General features: G+C 38.2%; 2 protein-coding genes, 2 long non-coding RNA genes and 1 pseudogene across 4 annotated transcripts; 3 read left to right on the top strand and 2 right to left on the bottom strand.

The window, feature by feature from the left end:
• Positions 1 to 605: 605 nt before the first annotated feature.
• On the top strand, positions 606 to 3,393 carry LOC111445978 (annotated as a pseudogene).
• Positions 3,394 to 4,025: 632 nt separating this feature from the next.
• On the bottom strand, positions 4,026 to 16,226 carry LOC111445964 (putative disease resistance protein RGA4). Its single transcript, XM_023084540.1, has 2 exons — positions 16,048 to 16,226; positions 4,026 to 7,838 (listed from the first exon to the last, which is right to left on the bottom strand). The coding sequence occupies exons 1-2, from the start codon at positions 16,157 to 16,159 to the stop codon at positions 4,060 to 4,062; spliced, it is 3,891 nt and encodes a 1,296-aa protein (XP_022940308.1). The 5' UTR covers positions 16,160 to 16,226; the 3' UTR covers positions 4,026 to 4,059.
• On the bottom strand, positions 9,994 to 10,819 carry LOC111445996. Its single transcript, XR_002710981.1, has 2 exons — positions 10,481 to 10,819; positions 9,994 to 10,294 (listed from the first exon to the last, which is right to left on the bottom strand). It is a non-coding gene; the product is annotated as an uncharacterized LOC111445996 (long non-coding RNA).
• On the top strand, positions 10,476 to 13,570 carry LOC111445992. Its single transcript, XR_002710980.1, has 5 exons — positions 10,476 to 10,591; positions 10,843 to 10,971; positions 11,418 to 11,544; positions 12,385 to 12,670; positions 12,742 to 13,570. It is a non-coding gene; the product is annotated as an uncharacterized LOC111445992 (long non-coding RNA).
• Positions 15,298 to 18,856, top strand: LOC111445970 (probable protein phosphatase 2C 68). The gene is made up of 5 exons (XM_023084554.1): positions 15,298 to 15,426; positions 15,612 to 16,024; positions 17,435 to 17,799; positions 18,091 to 18,327; positions 18,415 to 18,856. Exons 2-5 carry the CDS (start codon positions 15,724 to 15,726, stop codon positions 18,682 to 18,684), a joined length of 1,173 nt encoding a protein of 390 aa, XP_022940322.1. The 5' UTR covers positions 15,298 to 15,426; positions 15,612 to 15,723; the 3' UTR covers positions 18,685 to 18,856.
• Positions 18,857 to 18,904: the final 48 nt, after the last annotated feature.

The following is an 18,904-nucleotide window of genomic DNA, read 5'->3' as shown; positions in this document are numbered from 1 at the left end:
AAAAAAAAAAAAAAAAAAAAAAAAAAAAAAAAAAAAAAAAAAAAAAAAAAAAAAAAAAAAAAAAAAAATCTAAAAAATCCCAATATAATTATTTAATAAAAGATTGGTATAAACATAAAATTGCCGACCCCGTGAGATATTTCCGAGCCGTCCAGGCACGATCTTCACCGTCTAAAATGTCGCAAACAAACGCCCCTCCCGATCGGACGGTGAAGATCGCAGGCCATTCTTTTTACAAACAGTGGCAGAGAGAAAGCCGCCGACGCAAGAGAAGCAACCAATGAGAGAGACCGACCCCACAGGCCACACCCACACGTGCCATTGTTGTTTTAAATTTATTTATTTTAGATTTATTTAGGGTTTTAAAAATATTAAAGCAAGAAAAAACATTATCTTAAATAATTTTGTTTATGCAAAAATCTTATAAATATATATTTTTTAATTGGAGTAGAAAGGAACAATAAGGCTTCGTTGCCGGCGATCAGAAGGCGGCGAAACCTCTTTATCGACAGAAAGAGAGAGACTGAGAAAGCGGAGGGTGCGGAGCTCTCTCCAACTTTGGTCCTTTTCTTCTCTTTCAGGCATCGTTTCCTTCAGCATTCTGCTTGTTTCATTACTGCTTTTATTTGCCTTTTGCCTTTTGGATTCTTGATTCTCTTTCTCTTGTTTTGATATCGGCCAATGTGGACTTTGTTAAGTTGTGTGGTAATGTGTAGATCTGTGTTGACATTTAGATTATGGCCATCAAGGTGTTGTGTGATTTTGGTTTTGATTTTGTGCTGAACGAAGGTTATAGTGTCTACAGTGCTTAAGTAGTTTAGATTTTAGGTTCTCGCGGAGATTGTGCATAGTGATGAAATGGACGCTGAGATTTAGGACGGTTGAGAGTTAGTCTGTTGGTTTTAGCTTACTTTTCCTTTGGAAGATCTGAAATCGCGTGGTTTCGATCTGGATATCTGGATTTGGCTCTTTCCTGTAATGGATATGCTATTACATTGGAAGCTTGTGATGCTGAAGATTTGTCGATTTATGAGCAAACTGGAAACTTCCTGTTTCTTCTTTGTACAGATTTGCGCATCAGATTATTGATCCGTGATATCTCGTTTTCAACTTTCGGGAAGATTTTTTCTTCTCTCTTCAAGAGAAGAAATTGTGAATGTCCTTTTCCCAATTAGAGATCCTTCCTTGAGACCATACCTGAAAGAAGGTCGTATTGGGTTTCTTTCAGGTACGGTACGTATAAACAGAGTATTGGATTTCTCATTGTAGCCGAGTACCTGGATATTTCTATTCATACTGTAGGCTGAATAGAAATAGAATAACCCCACGGCTTACGGCATCAGAGAGTTGGAATTAGTCTCTAAACATGAACATCAATTTAAATTAGTTTCATGATAAGCAGATGTTCTTTAAAAAATTTGTAAAATAATCAATACACAGCCATTCATACGACGTAAATGTGAAGTTGACAGCAGACCTAATCGCTCTGGGCGTGTTTTAGAAACTTGCCAATCTGTCTTGTCGATGAACTTGAGGATAAAGGACTTCCTTTTCCGCCTCGAGTTTGGGGCGAAGTGTCTTGGCAAGTTGGTTTTCTTTGTATTGCCACCCTTTCTCCTTTGGTTCTTTTCTTACGTTTCCCCCTCTAATTTTCTGATGGCTGTACGTTGAATTATTAGGTTCGCATTGAATTCATGCATTTACAAAAATTTTAAGTAGTACATGTGGGCCTGGTGTTTTGACTTTTATCAAATGAAGGCATCTTGCTGTCTATAATCCTTGGCATGTGAAAGTGCAATTTGTCTAGCATACTTAAATTTAATTGTCCAATGAAATTTTTACATCCTGAGTCTACAAGATTCGTTAGAATTCGAAATTGTTTTTTTCTGAATGATTTGTTAAATTTGTATGCACGAACTATTTCTTGTCTCATTAATGATTTACCATTACCATTACCATTTCATGAAAGTGATTGTGGGGCTATTGTGATCGAACAGTCCTACGGTTGATTGTTAACTTTCAATCTCCTTTTTTTCCTTTTTACGCTTGTTCCAGGACAATATCTTTTAGAAAAAATGGGTGCTGGAGGTCGAATGTCCTCTCCTTCATTCCTCAAGAAATCAGATTCTGACAACTTGAAGCGAGTTCCGGCCACAAAACCACCATTCACCCTTGGTGAGCTCAAAAAAGCCATTCCCCCACATTGCTTTCAGCGTTCGGTTCTCCGCTCATTCTCTTATGTCGTTTATGATCTTACCTTAGCTTCGATCTTCTATTAATTGCAACCACTTACTTCCAAAACCTCTCTAGCCTCTTGTTTTATCCAGCCTGGGCTTTATACTGGGTTGCCCAAGGCTGCATCCTAACCGGCGTATGGGTCATTGCCCACGAGTATGGCCACCACGCTTTCAGTGATTACCAGTGGCTCGATGACACTGTTGGCCTTATCCTACACTCTGCCCTCCTGGTCCCTTACTTCTCTTGGAAATACAGCCACCGCAGACACCATTCCAACACCGGTTCTCTTGAGCGAGATGAAGTCTTTGTCCCTAAACAGAAATCCGCTATCAAATGGTACTCCACATACCTCAACAACCCACTCGGCCGTGTCTTCACACTCACTATCCAACTCGTCCTAGGCTGGCCTCTCTACTTGGCCTTCAATGTCTCCGGCCGACCCTACGACCGTTTGGCCTGCCATTACGACCCATACAGCCCCATCTACTCCGACCGTGAGCGGTTGCAGATATTCATCTCTGATGCTGGGCTGCTGGCCATCACCTACGGACTCTACCGCCTTGTCCTGGCCAAGGGCCTCACCTGGGTGGTCTGTGTTTACGGAGTGCCATTGCTGATTGTAAACGGGTTCCTTGTCCTAATCACATTCCTCCAACACACTCACCCGGCATTGCCGCATTACGATTCCTCAGAATGGGACTGGCTGAGAGGCGCTTTAGCGACAGTAGACAGAGACTACGGCATCTTGAACAAGGTGTTCCACAACATCACTGACACTCATGTGGCCCATCATTTGGTCTCCACAATGCCACATTACCACGCGATGGAAGCAACCAAGGCAATTAAGCCAATTTTGGGTCAGTACTATCACTTCGATGGAACTCCAGTTGTTAAAGCAATGTGGAGAGAGGCGAAAGAGTGCATTTACGTGGAGCCTGATGAAGATGAGAAGAATAGAGGCGTTTTCTGGTATAGGAACAAGTTGTAATCTGTTTCCGGAAGACTTTTCTGCCCTTTTCTCTATCCTGCTTCTGCTAATCCAGAAAGAGCTCCTTGTGTGCAGTAACTTTTAAAAAGCCAACCCTTGCGTTAGGTCGGTCAAGTTTTCTTGTTTGATTTGCTTTGTAATGTGAGTTGGGTTCTAGATATTAGGCATATGCAATTTGCGGTTAACTGTCTTGTAAGATTATGCATAAGTTATGGGAAGATTAGCCTCTATGATATAATATAATGAACAACACACGTATAAAAACCAAAAACAAATAGCAAATCAAGGAAACTCATAGTTGATAATCTGCTTACACTATTTGGCTAACATTTAAAGCTCTTCTATCTGGATGTAAATTCAAACAAATAATTTTTTTGTTTTTAATTTTTCAATGATGAGATGGGGAGAGGGAGAAACAAGTCTGAAGAATTAAAACTACAAATGATTAAACAAGTCTGAAGAATTAAGAGAAAATTAACTTCGAAATGGAACAATCAATGCCCAATAACATGTTTCTCCTGAAAGATTTGAAGATGTTCCTGAAAGATTTGAAGCTAATGCCCAAGAACATGTTTCTCCTGAAAGATTTGAAGCTAACACATCAGTTGATGGTTCTCGTGAAGATTCATAAGAGTGAATTTTGAGAGATGAACAATTTTGGAGGTAATAATAATCCTCCCCTTGGTGTGTTGCATCAGAATATGCTGTAATAATAATAATAATAATGAAAATCCATGCATGATTAATTCTATAAGGAAATATAAAAATAATGACTTTGCATACCTTATAATGCTTGACATTGAAGACTGAATAAGTTTTTCTTCTCTTCAAAGTTATCTAATGCTTACATAGGGAATATGAGAAATTTTTGGCCAATCTTCTCCTTTTTCTCTCTCGTACCTCTCCTTCAATTTGGGGCAATCCCTAATATGCAAATCTTGCAAAGAGGGGAGGTGGTGAATCCTTTCCGGCAATGAAGTGAGTTTTGGACACTCCATAATCATTAAGTCTAAGAGTGATGTGAAGTCGCCTATCCATTCTGGTAGAGTTATTAAATTTGGACATGAGATTATGCTAATGCGTTCAAGAGTTGTCACATGTTGCATCCCATTAGGCAAATACTCCAACTTCGGAATTGCTTCAAGATATAAAAGGCGAAGACTTCGAAACTCTTTCCACAATACATCATTAATAGGATGTTGAACAAGAGAATTAATAGGATGTTGAACAAGAGCAGAAGACATTTGTAAGTTTTTGCAATCTTTTATTTCAAGATCCTCAAGATTTGTGAAATGATAGAAGAACCCTTCTGGCAAAAACTCAAGGTCATCAATCTTATCAAAGGAAACAAAAGTAGAAAAACACTCTTCAACACAATGATTGGCAGTCCTTTCAAATACAACATTAAGTAGTTGTGAACTAATTGCATGCAAACTGAGTGACTTCAAAAGTGCATGCCAAGGAAATGAAGCTAAATGAGGACAAGCATCTATCTCAAGTTTACAAAGACGAGACATTGCTATAGGAAATGATGCATTGTTTGGAGAAGATTCCAATGAAGTTTCACCCTTCCACCATCCTTTTAAATTAAGCATTTCTACTATGCTTAATTCCTCGAGAGATGGAAAAAACATCGATGAAGAAGGATATTCATTGTTGTCAATGTACTCAATGTTGGGTAATGATTGAAGAGTCAAATACTTGAGAAAAGGAAATTGATCAAATTGTGGAAGAGCTTGCAATTTGAAGCAATATGAAAGCCTTATGCTGACCAAGTGAACAAAGGTATTAGAGGATAGCCAATCACATAGTCTGACTTCTGGATATCCACATATATCTATCGTTCGAAGATTTGAATGCGGTTGTAACCATTTAAAACCCCCTTTGCACTCATTGTCCAAGACAATGTTCATATCCTGATCTTCGGAATAGTTCCAAACTAACTCTAATTCTTGAACACCCAACTTTAGTGGCAAGCTCTTTTCCAAAACATCAAACGTACAAACTTCCAATCCTTCAATAGTTAATGAGCCCTCCAACTTGTCAAGTCTATTCAACTCGCTTAAATCACAACCAATATCTTTCTTTAGTACAAACAAATTCATTGTTTGAAGACTTGTAAGCTCACCTAGTCCTTTAGGCATATGAGTCAAATTAGTGCAACCACTTAAATTAAGATGCTTAAGGTTGACACATTTTTTAATATCTTTCGGCAATTCTCTTAATTCAGAACAATCTTGAAGGATAAGTGTTTCCAAATTGTGCAATGCAGCAATAAAATCCGGAAGGAATTTTATGTTCTCATTTCTAACAAGGCTTAGATATCTCAGCTTCATCCAATTTTTTGCTTCTCTCGGCAACTCTTGTAAACACTGACACCCATCAAGGATAAGTGTTTCCAAATTGTGCAATGCACCAATAGAATCTGGAAGGAATTTTATATTCTTATTTCCAACAAGGCTTAGATACCTCAGCTTCTTCCAATTTTTTGCATCTCTCGGCAACTCTTGTAAACACTGACACCCATCAAGGATAAGTGTTTCCAAATTGTGCAAAGCAGCAATAGAATCCGGAAGGAATTTTATATTCACATTTCTATCAAGGCTTAGATACCTCAGCTTCATCCAATTTTTTGCATCTCTCGGTAACTCTTGTAAACACTCACACCAATCAAGGATAAGTATTTCCAAATTATACAACTTAGTTATAGAATTCGGAAGGAACTCAAGTTTCCTTTGACATATCCTCAGATATCTTAAATGTTTCAACTTACCAATAGAACTTGGCAATACTTTTGAAGTATTAGTATAGCAGAACTCCACCTTCAATGTCCTCAAGCACAAAAACTGAGTAGAGATTAGGTTCACAACTTTTTGGCAATCCTCATTTACCGCATCAATAATTAATGTCTTCAAATTTTTTGCTTTAAACAATAATTTCAAGGATTCCAATTTTATACCAAATTCTTTCAAAATTAAGATGTGTCTTGTTCTTTCAGTGACAAGCTTATCTTTCACATCCATGGAAACGTATTCATCTTCTACTATTGAACAAGCAAGATCATGTATCAAATCATGCATTTTACAATATATTATGATACCCATTTCATTTCTTGTGACGTCTTGAAAGAATGACCTTGATAATAATTCCATGAAATAATCTTCACCAATATCATTTGGCTTGATTGTGCCAGTTGATTGAACAAAACCGTGCGCCATCCATTGCCGTATCACTTCATCCTTTTGAATATCATAATCTTTGGGAAACAAAGCACAATACAAAAAACATTGCTTCAAATTGGAGGGTAGATGGTTATAACTGAGCTCCAGTATTGATAGCATGAATTGTGTCTCTTCTCTTTGCTCCAAAACTCGAGAAAGCTCATTTTCCTTAAAAGTTGACCAAAGATGATGTTCTGGTTTTTTGGCGTATAAAAGACGTCCTATTGTTCTTATTGCAAGAGGAAGGCCTTTTAACTTCACCACAATCTCCTTCCCAATGTCGACTAGTTCTTTTTTCGGTTCCTCTCCTCCAAAAGCCATTTTTTTAAACAATAGCCAAGCATTTTTGTCATCTAACTCTCCTAAAGCATAATATGAAGTTGTGTCAAAAGTCTCTGCAACTCGCCGATGTCGTGTTGTGATCAAAATTCTACTGCCTGATGCACCACCCATCAATAATCTTTTGAGAGTAACCCATTTCTCATAATCTTCATTCCACACATCATCCATGATGAGCAAGTACTTTTTCCCATCAATATTCTTTCGTAGTTCACTTTGCAACAAATCCATTTGAAGGATCTCCGATTTATGTTTTGTTGCAGACTCTAGAATCTTTTCAACAATAACTTTTACATCAAAATCGTCAGAAATACATACCCATAGTGTCAACTCAAAATGTTTCCTTATGCCTTCATTATTGTAGACAGATTGAGCAAGTGCAGTCTTTCCTAATCCTCCCATTCCAACAATAGCAATCACTGCAACATTCTCCTTGACATTAGGATATGTATTTAGGAGATAGTCTATAATTGCTTTCTTGTCGCCATCTCTACCCACTACATCATCATCACATATAAAAGACGAAGTTTCTCGACGCTTCCTCAACTCATCATCTCGAGTATTTATCATACACTCAGATAAATGAAATTGATTTTTATCATCGTCAATAGCTTTCAGTTTCTCTCTAATGTCTTTAATTTTGTGACTCATTTGAAATCGGAATTCAATCTGACGAGGTAAAGAGAAAACTTTACGTACCTCTTTGGTCCATCTTTTGCCATCGGCCATAACTTGCAGCCTCAAGGTTTCATAAGTATACTCGTCAATCAAGTCATCGACATCGTAGAAAGCCTCTTTGACCCTTGAAATCCAATTCTTCACTGCATGACTATTGGACTGTTGCTTCTCTGCATCATGAAGCACAGCTTCCATAGCTAAAATAGTTTGCTTGAGTTTGTCAAGATCATCATGAAAACTCCAAAACAATTGAAACTCAGTGATAGCAGGAGAGCCCAATTTGGTAACAAGGGAGGCTGCAACATTGAATAGAATTGATTCCGCCATTGCAATGATTCCAACAAGATTGAGTGAGATTTCTTCTTCTTCTTCTTTTCTTATAGTGGACTGAAGCGTAATCCTTTTTTTCTTTTTTCTTTTCTTTTAATATTTCAACTGTTAGGAATCACGACTCTCCACAATGGTATGATATTGTCCACTTTGAGCATAAGCTCTCATGGCTTTGCTTTGGGCTTCCCCAAAAGGCCTCATACCAATGAAGATAGTATTCCTCACTTATAAACCCATGATCTTCCACTAAATTAACCAATGTGGGACACTCCCAATCCCAATAATCCTCAACAATCCTCCCCTCGAACAAAGCACACTATAAGCCTCCCCTGAGGCTTATGGAGCTCTCGAATAGCCTCCCCTTAATTGAGGCTCGACTCCTTCTCTGGAGCCCTCGAACAAAGTACACCATTTGTTCGACACTTTAGTCACTTTTGACTACACCTTCGAGGCTCGCCATTCTTTGTTCGATATTTGAGGATTCTATTGGCATGGTTAGTTTTAGGGCATGGCTCTGATACCATGTTAGGAATCACGACTCTCCACAATGGTATGATATTGTCCACTTTGAGCATAAGCTCTCATGGCTTTGCTTTGGGCTTCCCCAAAAGGCCTCATACCAATGAAGATAGTATTCCTCACTTATAAACCCATGATCTTCCACTAAATTAACCAATGTGGGACACTCCCAATCCCAATAATCCTCAACAATCCTCCCCTCGAACAAAGCACACTATAAGCCTCCCCTGAGGCTTATGGAGCTCTCGAATAGCCTCCCCTTAATTGAGGCTCGACTCCTTCTCTGGAGCCCTCGAACAAAGTACACCATTTGTTCGACACTTTAGTCACTTTTGACTACACCTTCGAGGCTCGCCATTCTTTGTTCGATATTTGAGGATTCTATTGGCATGGTTAGTTTTAGGGCATGGCTCTGATACCATGTTAGGAATCACGACTCTCCACAATGGTATGATATTGTCCACTTTGAGCATAAGCTCTCATGGCTTTGCTTTGGGCTTCCCCAAAAGGCCTCATACCAATGAAGATAGTATTCCTCACTTATAAACCCATGATCTTCCACTAAATTAACCAATGTGGGACACTCCCAATCCCAATAATCCTCAACATCAACCACAAACAAATTATCCACACATTATAAATAAATAAATATTTAAATATATTGTGTTGACTGCCAGACTTTTGTCGGCAGCTAAGAATAGTCTAAATTTAAATGTTAGTTGGGAATAAATAATTTGCAGAATGAAATGAATATTCAACCATATGTGGATCCCATACCCATGTGCTTCACATTTACTATTTACTATCATCACATCTCATCCTACACTTTTGCTTTTGAATTGAAAAAATAAAAACAAAATGTTTAGAATTTCATTGGATAATTATTTAACATCTATAAATTATATTTGTATTTTTCAACATCATTTTTGTATTTTTCTGCAGAGAGGATGCGTTTCTTCCAACTATCTCGTTTAGAAATGTGATAGTTTCCCTCGTTCTTTTCCCCTCCGTTTAAACAGACTACTAACTATTTTTTGTTGAAACAATTTTGCGTCAGTTTACGATATCTTCATTATTTATAAGAAGGATGTAAGGGGGGATCATCTTCTTGCTCTTCCCTCTGCTAATTTCTCTTCGGGAAATAAACAAAATTGCTTTTGTTCTTATTGTGTGTGGGATATCCTCACCGGAATGCATACCAATTAAATTTTCTGTCTCTCTATTTTCTATTGTTGCAAAACCTTGGTTATGAGTGAGTTATTTGATTTCTCTTTTTCTCTTTTAACTTGAGATTAAATCTCTTCGCGGCCAACCATCTCAAATTGATATCGGAGCCATTCTTAATTCAGATTTTCAACTAACTTTCTCAGTTCCAGGAAAAATGTTGCAAGTTCTTACAAATATTAAGCGGAAAAGGTCAAACTACATACTACTTTAGATTCAAATTGACACGAAGTAGCTTGTCGACAACAAAACACGATTAAATCAAGCATGTTTTCAATTTTCACTACGAAACGTATAATTCACGGAGTAAAGGAACATGAACATCAAAACACAAAAATCATCGATATACATACATAATTCTCGGTCTATACTATGCTCTACTATCATCGCGATCGTTGAAGCGAAACAAATCAACAATACTTTAAAACATTAAGAAACTCAAACACCGATACTCACAGCCAACAGCAGCGATTCCTTAGCAGAGAGTCTCTCCATCTCCTTAGCATAAATCGCCGGAGCTCCTTGGGCTGCCTGCTGAACCATAGCTATACAAATCCGTCTGCGTCCAGTGGAATGCAGTCCGGAGTCAGAAACCAAGGAAGCTGCGCAGTTGGGAGAAACCGACGGTGAAGGACGGGACGAATCGAAGAGACTGAAGGAAGAGAAGAGTGTAGAGGCGATGGGAGAGAAATCTGCGGCCTTATTTCTCCAACGGAGAGTGTCGCCTGGGCCAATGAATTGCCGAACGCGCGTCTCTCTGCAGATTATATATATATATTAAAATAGTTTATTTGTTTCTTTTCTCAGAGAAGGAAAAAGGAATTAAAACAAAGAATTTTCTAATTAATTTTTGTAATATTAATTTTCTAATTAATTTTATTAGACAATTAAAATGGCTGAAAATTGCGCCAATTTATAAGCAGCAGAACAATAACCTCCTCACCAATTGAGATTCGAAGAGTAAAATTCTTGTGCTCTGTTCGTTCTCTTCCTCGCCATGGAAATCGACTCACAGAAGATTCTCCAGCGCAAGCAATGTCCCTATGATCTATCGGTACCTCTTTGCCTCTTCTATTTCTTAGATCGCTGTTCATTTCCTCAAAAGGATTTTGGATTTCCCGCCATTTTTCTTCGCCCAGCTTGGCTACTTTGGAACTGCGAAGAATTTTCCTTCGCTATTTGCTCATTTCATTTGCTTCACGTTTTGAGTAAACGTTGATCGGAAAGGCTGGAAAAATGGCGGAATTGGGAGAAATCTCCCCGATATTTGTGTTTTGTGGGGTTAAATGGTGTTGTTTGATGTAGGATGAACCGTACAAGATCAGAAGGAGATGTCCAAGGGCCAGCAATACAGTCACATTTACTTTGCTCGACTCCACTTGATGAAAACGATACTCAGTTCACTTGTCTCTAACTGGAAACCTCATTTACCTGGTATTTGTTTTCCCTTTTCATTTCATTAGCTGTTTGATACCATGAGAAGTTTGGGTGGAAGTTGATTTTGTTCTGTGACGCATGGATACATCATAATTCTTGGCTTTATAGTCCTTTAATCTGTTTATTTCCTTTTTCCTTTTGGTGAGTGTTGGTATCTTAGAATATTCAGAACTTGCAAACTTGAGCATCACTCCACTAGTTATAACATATATACTTGACCAAAATATCAGAGGTTCAAATCTCCACCCAGTTGATTCAAAAGTTTAGTGTTTATTGTTGTGGTTGAACTCAATTTAGGATGTAATTGGACCAATCCTTACTTTGAATAGCTTTTCAGTTATTCATCTTGCATGCAAGTTGCAACTGTTTAAGCATCGTGCTTTTAATCATTATCCAAGTAGAACTTAGAAGCAAGTTCATGAAGAATGTGTTTTATGGATTAGGTGAAAGTTTGTCTTGAAAACAATGTCTTGAAGTTTGTACTGTACTGGGATTGGAGGAAGGCAAGGAATGTGTCATTGTTGGAACCTGAAACTTAAACCTACCATTCTGGATGAGTATCCATAGGAGGTAATACTTCAAACAAATATGTGAACCACCATTTACATGACTCTTTATTTGTTCATTTGTTTTTATTTTGGTGCTCTGGGATTGTACAGATATCAACTTTACCCAATATTTATTCTTTTTAACCGCTCTCCCTTGTCATTGCTTGTGATGTCCCACATTGGTTGGGGGAGAACAAATCACCCTTTATAAGGGTGTGGAAACCTTCCCCTATCAGACGCGTTTTAAAACCTTGAGGGGAAGCCCGAAAGGGAAAGTCCAAAGAGAACAATATCTGCTAACGGTGGATCGGATCTGGGTCGTTACATTGCTATTGACTTGGAACATTTTATATCAATATTTTATCAGCTGTCAAAAAAAGCATGTTGATTGTGAAGAGAATTACTATTGATCTTTCCCAATGGTTTACTTGTAAAAGCTGAGGGGGAAAATACATGAAATCTAACACAAGCCTCTTAGACGTAGAATTAGAGAGACTGAGACTATGCTATTATTTTGGTTTAAATCCTATTTTGGTGGTGGCAGAATCTTTTGTTTTCAAAACAATTCTTTGCTCATACATTAGTTGTCTGAAGCAGTGGTAAGATTGATGTACATTAATCTCATTAATGACATAGCTGTGGCACTAAGTTGCTGTACTAAAAAAAGTGGTATCCATTTGTTTGTTGAACTTTTAATGTTCATGCAATCAAATCTCTTGGCAACTTCATTGAAGTAGAGAAAGGCTATGGTTTTTTCTTTTTTGGTTTTAATCTATGGCCCCATATCTTCCATAGCAATGTGGTTTACTGATCTCAACTGCGATTCATTCTAAAGATAACGTTCTCCTCCTCCCTTTTGCAGCTTAACTTGAGAAATCTTGAATGCCACGCTCTTGAGTTTTGGGACTGAATTCATATGATGACGTGCGATCCCACATCGGTTGGGGGAGAATGAAACATTCTTTATAAGGGTGTCGGAACTTCTCCCCAGTAGACATGTTTTAAAAACCTTGAGAGAAAGCATGAAAGTATGGTAGGCTTGGGCGGTTACAAATGGTATTAGAGCCAGACACGGGGCGATTTGCCAGAAAGAAGGCTGAGCTCCGAATGGAGGTGGACACGAGTCGGTGTGCCAGCAAGGACGCTGGGTTTCAAAGGGGGTAGATTGGAGGGTTCCACATCGATTGGAGAAGGGAATGAGTGTCAACGAGGACGCTAGGCCCTGAAGTGAGGTGGATTGTGAGATCCCATATTGGTTGGGGAGGAGAACAAAACATTTCTCCCAAGCAGACGCGTTTTAAAAATCTCGAGAGAAATCTTGAAAGGCAACGTCAAAAAGGATAATATCTGCTAGTGGGCTTGGACTTGAGCTTGGGTTGTTACGTATCGTTATGACAAAGAAACGTTAAAGAGGTGAAGAATCGAGTTTCACCTTTTTAAGTCGCTTCTGCAGGGGGCTGAGAATCAAAAATTTACCTGCTTCTAAGAAAATGAGGATTCAAAAAGTAATGTGCTGCAGGATCATCTCCATTTTCTCTACGGTAAACATTTTTTGGGGGAGAATCACCTTGGAGAGAGCAAATCAAGAGAAAGTGGTGATGGGTGAGTGAGAATGGCCATGCTCCAAACATACTAGCTGGCTTTGGTAGGCCCTCCCCAACAGTATAGGAATTCTAGAATGACGAGTGTCTGAATTTGGCTGGCATTGTTGGGCTCAGATTTGTATGTGCCATAAAACTTCACATACTTCCTATTTTTGCGCTGAAAACTTCCTGATATAAATAATTATTAGTCTTGTTGGATCTTACATTAAATTTAAAGGATCCTGACGTTTTTAGGTGTGATATGGGTGGAGCATGGACGAAACCGAACAGCATTCGAATTTCACGAACTGGGGGCACCCTTCATCAGGCCGACTAGGTGAGTTTGTGCTTTGTCGAGCCTTTTTACCCTATTTTCACCTCACACACTAGAGCTAGATGTACACAAAGAACAGTAGATAGAACTATTGACTAAAGATTTATATTAATGACTTCTAATTCAATCTACATATATACATGTTTACTATACATGTCATTTACCATATATAACCTTACGATGTATAACTGGGTCGTAGTTTCCATAAACTAACACGGCTCACCTAAACATGCAATAATTTGAATTAGATTGAGAGATAAAGAGAATAGATAAGGGCAGATGAAGTGGTGAGCTAAAATCACAGGCTTGTGACCCCAAACCCATAAAGGCAAAAAGCAATCTCTTCTTCCTCTTCTTCTTCACAAGTCACATGCTCCTTCTCCCCTTTTTCTTTCTACTAAATTCAAGAAAACTACATCCACCCATATTTCTGAACTTTCTCACTCTTTACCTTCCACATGTCCCTCTCTCATTTCTCACCGTCTTTGTAACCAAAACCCACTGACCCGTTCAATAAACGGTATGTTAGGGAGTGACACTCAACTAAAGGAGAGGTACACGAATAAATCGATCCCACATCTAAATGAGAGTGATCTTAATAAGACGAGACCATAGTTAAAAAGAGCTTAAAAGAATTGAAAGTTATTATTTATACCAATAAGATGTAATTTTTTTTCGGTGTCTCAATCACGAAAACTTTCAATTCAGATAAACAAGTCGAATTTTATATAAAACAAATAAAAGGAATAAATCACCACATGTCGTTGTTGATTCAGTTGTATATGATGTCATAAACGAGATTATACTATTTAATAACCTAGAGAAACAAGTCGTGAAATTGTGACATTTGGATGATTTCAATGAGATAGCGTAAAAAATTAGAAAAGGACATGCATTTAAAAAAGGGAAAATTTGATAATTTAATTTATTTTTCTTTTTATAAAAGATTTAATTTAGTTAATATGATATTAGGAAAGATAATATAATATAATGTCACATATTTTATGTATACCTAATAAGCATTTTTTAATGATTTTTTTAAAAATAAAATAAAAAATTAAAGCAGTGTTACAAATAGTCAACTCCTAGACTGTCCGCTGCGAAGGGGTTTTCAGTGGCCGACGTGTAATGATTTATTTAAATTTTTAATTATATTTCTTTTTCTTATCACAAAACTAATTTTAAAACATATTTTTAATACTAAACTGTTTTGTTTAATGACTCATTTTAGTTTTTAATTCTAAACCAAATTATTGTTTTTATTTTTGTTATTATTTTGACATTAATATTCATCTCCTTAAATACATGCATACGTGAGCTTGGATTTATTTATTATAAATAAAATAATGAAAATAATTAAATAATTATATTTTAAAATTTATAGATTAAATATACATTTTCAACTCATTTTTTTTACCGTTAAGGATAAAAAAAAATCGAACTTTAATCTCTTGGTCAATGATACACTGATATACTGTAATGTAACATTGAGTCCCACAAATTAAATACCCAATTTTTCTTTTTAAAATCGAACTTCTAAGATTTTATTAAGTGTCGTAGACGTCAAATTTTAAGATGAAATATAGGAGGAAAAAAATCTCACGAACTCAAAAAATAGTCCGAGGTCAACCCGAGGGGTAAATTTGTCATTTTAACCCGCTCTAAATGGGTAACGAGAGTAAAAATTTGTAAGTTAATAATAGAAACTTCATTTAAATTCTAAACCAAATATGAGAGAAATTATTATATATAATTTTTTTATTTTATTTTATTTTATTTTATTTTTTGTCGCTACTCGCTTACACGTGCTTCGTCAACTTTCCCCTTCCCTTCTTTTGTTGTTACAGAGGCCGTTCAGTGCAAAATGCTCTCTTTTCTTCATTTGCCTCTCTGTTTCACTTTCTCTCTCTGGAAACAAGGCAGTCTTCTGCTCTCTCTCTCTCTAGAAAAACCAGAGAGCCACTGTTCAATTGCAAGTCATCTCTTGGTATGTTTCTCAACAACCCATTTAATTGATTTTCCTTTACTGTTCTTCTTCCATTTTAGTTCTTTCTTCAAGCATTGCTTCAAATTTCTCTAAATCTTTTCACTCTCCTACTTCAAACCGCAATTTACTAATCTGGGTCATCGCCATTTCTCAATTTCTTCGCACTTTTGTCTTCGATTCTGCAGGGGTTTCCCTCAATTTCTGTTTTCTGAAATACCCAATTGAAATCGTTGTTGTTTAATCGATCCCTCTGTGAGAAAGTGGGTATTGGGGCTTTGTTGCAGAGGGAAATGAGGGATGTTTTCGTGGCTGGCAAGGATGGCGTCGGCTTGTTGGAAACCAGTGAGGCGGTATGCCCGTATGAACAAGGATGATGATGAAGATTGTTCGTTAGAGGACTCTTTGTTGTGGAGCAGAGAGCTTGAAAAGCATTCTTATGGGGAGTTTTCTTTTGCTGTGGTTCAAGCGAATGAGGTAATTGAGGATAATAGTCAGGTTGAGGCTGGCCGTGATGCCACTTTTGTCGGCGTTTATGATGGCCATGGTGGCGCTGATGCTTCTCGCTTTATCTGTGATCATCTTTTCAGGAATTTAATGAGTGAGTGTTCAAGGGTTGATCCTCTTCTTGTTCTTCTTCTTCCTTTTGATCTTCTTGAACTTGTTCTGAATTTTTTTGGATTCTTGTGTTTGATTCTGAAATCTGTAGTCTGTGACATGCAGTTTCTTTTTCCATGGATTGTTGTTTGGGATTCCTGTTTCATTGGAGATTGACTTTGTGTAATATGTTGATGATTTGAGCTCCACTATTTATGTGAGATCCTACCTCGGTTGGGTAGGAGACAGAAACATTCTTTGTAAGGATGTGGAAACCGCTCCCTATTAGATGCGTTTTAAAAACTTTGAGGGGAAGTCCAAAGAGGACAATATCTGCTAGCGGTGGGCTTGGGTTTGAGATGTTACAAATGGTATCAGAGGTAGGTCAGGGTGATGTGTCAGTGAAGAAGCTGAGCCCTGAAGGGGGTAGATACGAGATGATGTGTCAACAAGGACACTGAGTTCTGAAGGGGGTAGATTGTGAGATCCCATATCGGTTGGGAAGGAAAATGAAACATTGTTTATAAGGGTGTGGAAACCTCTCCGTAGAAGACGCGTTTTAAAACTTTGAGGGGAAGCCCGAAAGGGAAAACCCCAAGAGGACAATATCTGCTAGCGGTGGGCTTGGGTTTGAGCTATTATAAATGGTATCAAAGGTAGGTCAGGGTGATGTATCAGTGAAGAAGCTGAGCCCTGAAGGGGGTGGATATGAGACTGTGTGCCAACAAGGACGTTGGGCCTTGAAGGGGGGTAGATTGTGAGATCCCACATCGGTTGGGGAGGAAAACGAAACATCGTTTATAAGGGTGTGGAAACCTCTCCGTAGAAGACGCGTTTTAAAAACTTTAAGGAGAAGCCTGAAAAGGGAAGCCAAAAAAGAACAATATCTGCTAGGGGTGGGGCTTTGGCTGTTACAAATGGAATCAGAGTCAGGCTTTGGGTGATGTGCCTGTGAACAAAGGTATCAGAGTCAAGCACCGGGCGATGTGCCTGTGAAGAGGTTAAGCCTAGGGGGTGGACACGAAGCGGCGTGCCAACAAGGACGATGGGTCCTGAAGGGGGATGGACTATGAGATCCCACATCAGTTGGAGAGGAGAATGAAACATTCTTTATAAGGGTGTGGAAACCTCTAGACTATGAGATCCCACATCGGTTGGAGAGAAGAACGAAACATTCTTTATAAGGGTGTGGAAACCTCTCTTAGCAGACACGTTTTAAAACGTTTTAAAAACCTTGAGGGGAAGCTCGAAAGGGAAAGCCTAAAGAGGACAGTATTTGCTAGCGGGATTGTTTAGTCAATTGTTAGAACTCAAAACTGTCTCTCCATATCTTTGCATTGGATTAGCTCTGTTCTAAGTGCTTGTATAATTTTTTTGTTGTACTAATAATAGTATTTCATGCTTTGGACCATAGGGCTTGCTCAAGAACATGGAACCATAACCGAAGACACCGTCCGGAATGCATTTTCTGCTACGGAGGAAGGGTTTCTTACCCTTGTTCGTCGGTCTTGGGGTATCAAACCGACAATTGCAGCAATGGGATCTTGTTGCCTGGTCGGAGTTATCTGGAGAGGTACATTGTTCATCGGTAACGTTGGCGATTCCCGGGCTGTCATCGGTTCTTTAGGTAAAGCTAATAAGATAGTTGCAGAACAGTTGACAAAGGATCACAATGCAAGTATTGAGGAGGTTCGACAAGAACTCCGGTCCTTGCATCCCGATGACTCACATATCGTCGTTATGAAGCACGGAGTCTGGCGTATAAAAGGCATAATTCAGGTATCACGTTACCAAAAACGTACATAATATAAACGCTACAAACGCTTCTATATGGTCTGAACTTACATGTCTGTCCTGGCTTTTCTCTGTATATTGTTGAACATGTAAAAAGGTTTTAGGAGTACCTTAAAATTTACAAACCAGTTGTTGCTAAAACAGGACAACATAGGAGTGGATTTCTGTTGTGTCCCTTCATGTGTTTGTGTTCTTGATTTGGTTTTCAATCATTGTGTGAACCAATGTTTTGAAAATTGAGTTAATATCATGCTCTCACGTCGATGGGCGTATCAGGTTTCCAGATCGATAGGTGATGCGTATTTGAAAAGGTCGGAATTCTCTCTCGATCCATCCTTTCCACGGTTCCACCTTGCCGAGCCTCTTCGACGACCTGTTCTTACTGCCGAACCATCGTTAAGCACAAGAGTTCTACAACCTCATGACAAGTTTCTCATATTTGCATCTGATGGTCTTTGGGAGCAACTATCGAATCAACAAGCTGTCGAGATTGTGTATAAAAACCCACGAGCGGTACGTTACGTTCTCTAGTACATAACATTCATCTGTATATGTTCATAGCAATAATCGAATCGCATTTTTCGTTTTCTACAAAATCAGGGAATCGCAAAAAGACTTGTCAAAACAGCATTAACCGAGGCTGCAAGGAAGAGGGAGATGAGATATGATGATCTGAAGAAGCTCGAAAAAGGGATACGACGATTCTTTCACGACGATATCACAGTTGTTGTCATATTTCTGGACAACGAATTGCAAGGGAAGAAGGCACATGTACCAGAATTATCCATTCGTGGGTTCACCGACACGGTTGGACCATCGAATTTCAACGTTCTTCAAGGCATCGATGAGAATGGAAGATCTGTTGGGTGAAGTTAAAAGGATGATGAGTCTGATTATAGAACACTCGTTTAGCAGCTGCTATTAGTTGCATTGGATTTGGATTTGGGAGTTTTTGAAACATTTGGTTCGTTTTATCAAGCATCTTTCTGTCTTATATTGCTCAAATTCCTTTTATGCAGAAAATTTGAGGTTTTTTTTTTTTTTTTTTTTTTTTTTTTTTTTTTTTTTTTTTTTTTTTTTTTTTTTTTTT

This window comes from Cucurbita moschata, unplaced genomic scaffold (genome assembly GCF_002738365.1).
Source record: "Cucurbita moschata cultivar Rifu unplaced genomic scaffold, Cmos_1.0 Cmo_Scf00001, whole genome shotgun sequence".
NCBI classification, from domain to species: Eukaryota; Viridiplantae; Streptophyta; class Magnoliopsida; order Cucurbitales; family Cucurbitaceae; genus Cucurbita; species Cucurbita moschata.
Note: the sequence above shows the minus strand (reverse complement) of the source record. Positions and strands in the feature narration are given on the sequence as shown.